Source organism: Amphibalanus amphitrite, unplaced genomic scaffold, assembly GCF_019059575.1.
Source record: "Amphibalanus amphitrite isolate SeventyFive unplaced genomic scaffold, NRLGWU_Aamphi_draft 000537F_arrow, whole genome shotgun sequence".
Lineage (NCBI taxonomy): Eukaryota > Metazoa > Arthropoda > Thecostraca > Balanomorpha > Balanidae > Amphibalanus > Amphibalanus amphitrite.
The window spans coordinates 220,152-225,529 of NW_024882031.1; the positions used below are offsets into that span (position 1 = coordinate 220,152).

The 5,378-nt window shown below is 49.0% G+C and overlaps 1 protein-coding gene across 1 annotated transcript; it reads left to right on the forward strand.

The window, feature by feature from the left end:
• The first annotated feature begins 766 nt into the window (after positions 1 to 766).
• LOC122393485 (homeobox protein slou-like) lies at positions 767 to 4,839 on the forward strand. The gene is made up of 2 exons (XM_043389509.1): positions 767 to 1,415; positions 3,374 to 4,839. The coding sequence occupies exons 1-2, from the start codon at positions 1,031 to 1,033 to the stop codon at positions 3,847 to 3,849; spliced, it is 861 nt and encodes a 286-aa protein (XP_043245444.1). The 5' UTR covers positions 767 to 1,030; the 3' UTR covers positions 3,850 to 4,839.
• The last annotated feature ends 539 nt before the right edge of the window (positions 4,840 to 5,378 follow it).

A 5,378-nucleotide genomic window follows, 5' to 3' on the forward strand; every position in this document is an offset into this window, starting at 1 on the left:
GCCCGCCATCACTCCAGTAAGTGGCCGCACGGCTATACGGGCGCGGATCATCGCCGACCTCAGCGGCACACTATGAATAGTTGAATAGCGGTTATACGTGACCGACGCGGATCATTGTGGCTTCTGATGAACTGACGCGCCTCTCGTTTTTCCTTATTAGGAGCGGTGACTAGGGAGGTTATGAAATGATGGCGTCGTTAACTTCTAAGCAGGCTGGTGATTGTGGTGGTTGCCCTCCTTTAGAACGGGCATTCCAGGTTTAACAAGTTGGATATTATATGATATTCATCTAATGGTGTTCTAGAAGATAATAAGTACCCTTACTTTCCATTAACACTCACTGTTTTTCTCTCCAGTATTTCGATTTGGTTTTCATTGCCTGATTGGCCTGCCATCTCGCCCTGACACCTCCAAACGCGCCGCAATACCATCGCTCTTTGTTTTCCCACACATCACTGCCGTCTCGGCGCCACCCGGAGCAAATGACCGTGGGGCAAACGGCGTGTGGGCTAAGCCGACGATAACCAGCCCCGGGCAATTTCGACGCCCATACTTTATTCAACGCTCCCGACGAAACCGCTCTTCAGCCAATTTAATCCGAGATTGGAGTGTATCTTTTCACAGCTTCTGACGGCGGCGCTTGTCGCGGTCGGCGGCAATTGTGCCCGCTCCGTGTTACATATAATTGGCCAATTTTCTGCCCACTCTGCTCTCCACACATGTCGGCACCACGCCAGCCAATCAGCGACGGTCGTCGGCTGCGGCGACCAACCAGCGCGCCGTGCCGCGCTAAGCCCCGCCCCGTGAAGATGGAGCGCCGACGGAGGGTGGCGGCGCTCCTGGAGATTTTATCGCAGTAATTGGCGGACGTTTACACCGATTAGGTGGCAGTCAGGTGCCCAGCGCTGCCGGGAAGCTCGTTCAGTGTCCCGGGTGACGCGGTCGCTGGCTGAGACAGCTCGAACTCCACACAAACACCGCCTTTCCGCCCGGAGAGACGCGGCCACGGACCGACTCGCCGCAGCAAAACATGAGTAGCGATCGAGAGGAGCCCGCGGCGGCGGCGGCGGCAGCGGCAGAGGCGGCGGAGGCGGCGGCGGCAGCAGAGGAGGCGCCGTCCGAGCGAGCCAGCCCTCCTCCAGCGGCCTCCCCGATCGACCTCAGCCGGGTGCCGGCGGAGCCTCCCAGCGGCCTGGAGGAGACGCAGCGTCTGCTGGCCGCCCGTCTGGAGGAGCACAGGCAGCGGCTGGCGGCGCCCGCCGGCGACACAGCCTTCCTGACCGCCTTCCCCGCGCACAACAACAACAGCAAGACGTCGTTCTACATCCGCGACATCCTGGACGGCAGCAAGTTCACCGGCCGGAGGGACTACCTGGACACCAGCAGTCCAGAGCTGAGCGACACGCAGTCCACAGGTGAGTGGTGGGCTATAGGGTGGACACAGGCTCCGGACTGGGCTAATAACACGGCTAGAAACTATTGATCTGTTCGGGATACGGCGTGCGTGATCTAAAATTTATTGGGATATGTTTTACACGTCTGTTTAAATGTCCTTCAACCTCAATTATAGAATCAATCTCACTATTGAAGCGTCATTGGGAGCAGACCAAACATAAAACAAGTGGGTCAATTCGGATAAAAAAGAAGAAGCAAAGCTTAAAGTTAAACATGCTGAGCTTTAACCTGAAGCCGAATTTAATAAATATCAGCATATCAGTAAGGCTTAAATGAGTGTACCTATGCTATTATAGTTTTTGTCTAAAAGTCGTTATTAGGAAGCTCTCGATGATACAAAAATGTTGTTTTTTTCAGTAAATAACCAACAATGTCACGCAATGTTACCCACAAATTCATAACTGGGAATAAGCAATAGCAGAAAGTTTAACATGTCGTACGCTAACTTCATTTAAAGGAAGACTGTCACCTTCAAAAAGTTTTCTCAGATCGGCCTATGATTTATTCCCTGGACAAAACAAAATTTTAGAATTCACCTGACAAAGTATCATCACGTGAATCGCGAAAAAATTATCGATTATCATACAATTATCAATCGGTTAATGTCTAGCGACAATGTTTACACATCACTAGACTTCAAGGTCATAAGATTATTACATTTTATTTGAAAAAGTAAGGTATTTTATGATTTACTAATATATGATTTCATAAGAAATTGGCCATGTTTAATTTATTTTGCATTTAACTTCGTAAAACATTTAAAAATCATGGCTTTATTTGGAATGGGTCTGGCCCATGTTAAACCCCATTTCCCACACTTTTTTGAAAAAATGAACTACTGAATATATAAGTTTAACTTTTATTTTGACACTCCAAAATTCTTCTCTGATCTCGAAACAATCAAAGTTTTGACATATATTTGCCAAAAGATAAGAAAATTCATGTTTCAAAGTTATCGATAAACAGTAGAGATGTCGGTTTTCTTGGACTAAAAAAATGGCATCAAACTGAACTTTGGTCTCCGATTTCTCGCAAACGGGTTCGAATTTCGGAAAACCGACTTCAGTCTGGGACATAGGTGGCTCAGCTCTAGTGAAAACCGTTTTGTGAAAAAAAGGTGGCAGTCTACCTTTAATTAACACTTCGCTACCCAGTAAGTGGGATTACGTTTTGTCTTTAAATAGAAAGGTATTTTTGGAATGTTCGTAATGCCTACCCAGTACCCGTAGACGTCAGCAACAGAGGTGCTCGGAATAGATTTGATGCACTCAGTGAACTTACGTGCTTAGGAAGACATATTTACTACTCGGCTAAGATCAGTATTCAGTATCTAAGCCACATGTATCGCTTAGCCTTCAACATTGATCAACCTTCATCTCTAGCCAAAAACACATTACCAGTTCTCATATGCTTTCGACGGACACGCTAGCCAAATAACATAACGCTTATTGAATGCAACGTCGCCTAGCTGATCAAATATCACTAAATGTGAGCGATGGTGATGCATTGGGCTTTCTTTCGTGGCCTGGCGCTTCAGTGAAAATGCAAAACTGCTGCGTTCGGAAGCAGTATGAGCAGGTTTGCGGAAATAAAACCACTCCCGGTCGAAAGATGTGGAAAGCTGGTGCTGTTACGACACTGGCTGATTAGCAATCTATATTGACTAGCGCATTGTGACACAGCAATGACAATTTCACTACTAGCCTCATACATTGCTGAGCTTTTTACATCCCTACTTGCTCTATAAATACAACAGTGAACTGGACATTTACTTTCATTACGAGCACCGTGTCAAGAAAAGAAAGTGAACTCGATTTGTTGTAGAAATACCAGAAAGGCCACATCAAAGCACTTACTGCTCTGAATTTACGTTTACATCAATCAACGCAACCACTAACACCTTCCCTTCGTTCGGCAGACACCCTGTGCGACGCGTCGCTGGCGGACGGCGACGGAGACGCCGAGGCCGACGACGCCAACGGCGAGGAGCGGCCGTCCAAGAAGAAGTGCTCCTCCGACTCCAAGGGCGGCAAGCCGCGACGGGCGCGCACAGCCTTCACCTACGAGCAGCTAGTCTCGCTGGAGAACAAGTTCAAACAGACCCGCTACCTGTCCGTCTGCGAGCGACTCAACCTGGCGCTATCACTGAACCTCACCGAGACCCAGGTGAAGATCTGGTTCCAGAACCGGCGCACCAAGTGGAAGAAGCAGAACCCGGGTGTGGACGTCAACAGTCCGACGGCCGGCGCGACGCCCTCTTTCTCGCCCTTCTCGGCGCCCTCGCTGCTCTACCCGAGTGGTGCCCCGCTCCACTCGTTCCCCGGCCTGGGTCTGCCCTGTGTGCTGCCTCACGGCCTCGCGGCGCACACCTTCTATTCGCACATCAACCGCTGACTGGACGGGCCGCGCGGCGGTGAGTCAGGGCGGCGCGACGGTGAGTCGGAGAGGCACTCACTCGAGTCAGACTCTCCCTGACTCGAGCGGCTCGAGTATCAGGCTCGGTTCCTACAAGACGGTCAGATTCGAGAGCTGAGGACGTACCGCAGGAGCGGAGCGAACTAGTGCGAGAGCTGAGGCTGGACTCTGTCTCTGATGTTGTTTCGTGTTGATGCCCGGAGGTTCATGCTCTCGGGGGCTGTCGGCGGCTGTACGTATGCGAAAATGTCACTTGCGGCCGATTATCCAGCCCAGCACATAGTCGAGTCGCGCTACATTTATTTCAGAACAAAACATCTCAGAAAGGATGACACAAATATCGCCTAAGAGGTTAAACTCGTGACCGACCTGACCTCAGATTGTTGGTTCGGTGCTGCCGATTTAAGCGCTCCAGCGCTTGTTCCTGTTTGGAAAGTGGGTGTCGTGCCATCCAGTCGTAATTGTGCCATGCGGACATACATCTAACTTCCGTGCGTACGCCTCCGTACAAGTAGTAACTACGGGGTTTTATGGTACTCCTTAAAACCTCGGCTGCGGCTTCTCTTTGCCTAAGATCGTGACTCCCTTTGTGGACTCTCTCTCGCTGTGACTCTTCTGGAGTCGTGCAATAGTCGGGAGAACAATAGTCTTGGAGTCCGGAGAACAACCGAGATCTTGGCCGGGCTGAGCATGGCTGAGGTCCGGTCACGGAACAATGTCAAGGTCCCTGAGTGTCTCCCCCTGGGAAGCGGTCGAGTCAGGGCGGTCGTTTCACCGCTATACGTGTCCTATTTGAGGCACCGAGTGATATGAGAGCTTGGAGGTGCGGTAGTCTAGTCGTCCCTTTTGTCAATATTTAAGATGTCGCTGGATTGAGTGAGAGTGTTGAATTTTATATCTGTTGTTATATTGTTAGAATGCTGGATTCGTGTATAAATCAATGAATGAAAGACGGTGTTTGGTATGTGTGAAGTGTGGAAGAATGAAGATAGATTATACTAGTTTGTTCGTAATGATGGACGTCGCACCAGCTTTGAAAATTGAAATGGTGCTCAGTATAGTTCAGCGAGAAGATAGGTATTCTAGCTCGGTTATACAGAAATAGATTCACATAACAATATTTATTGGAGGCGTGAAACGTTTTTGCGGATGGTACAATCAATTGACAAAACAAAGCTATACCGATAATAATGATAAAACAACGCCACCCAACATTTGACGGTAACTTGAAATACAATTTAAGAAGTTGCGTGATTACATTTAACTTTCTGAAGCACAACACAGCTCAATTTATTTTCAACTGTCCTGTTAATAACTAAATTAACGTTGCTTTTTGCACCTCCTCAACACAGACGCCTTTTTTAAAACTGCTATAGCCATATCCTCGTCATGCCCATAATGAAGCGCTCTGGACAAATGGAGCGTTGGATTCACCCTTGCCAGGAACCATTAACTCCTGCAGAAGTCTTTGTGAGTACGAGGCTCGGCAAGCTGGTTGGAGGAGCGTA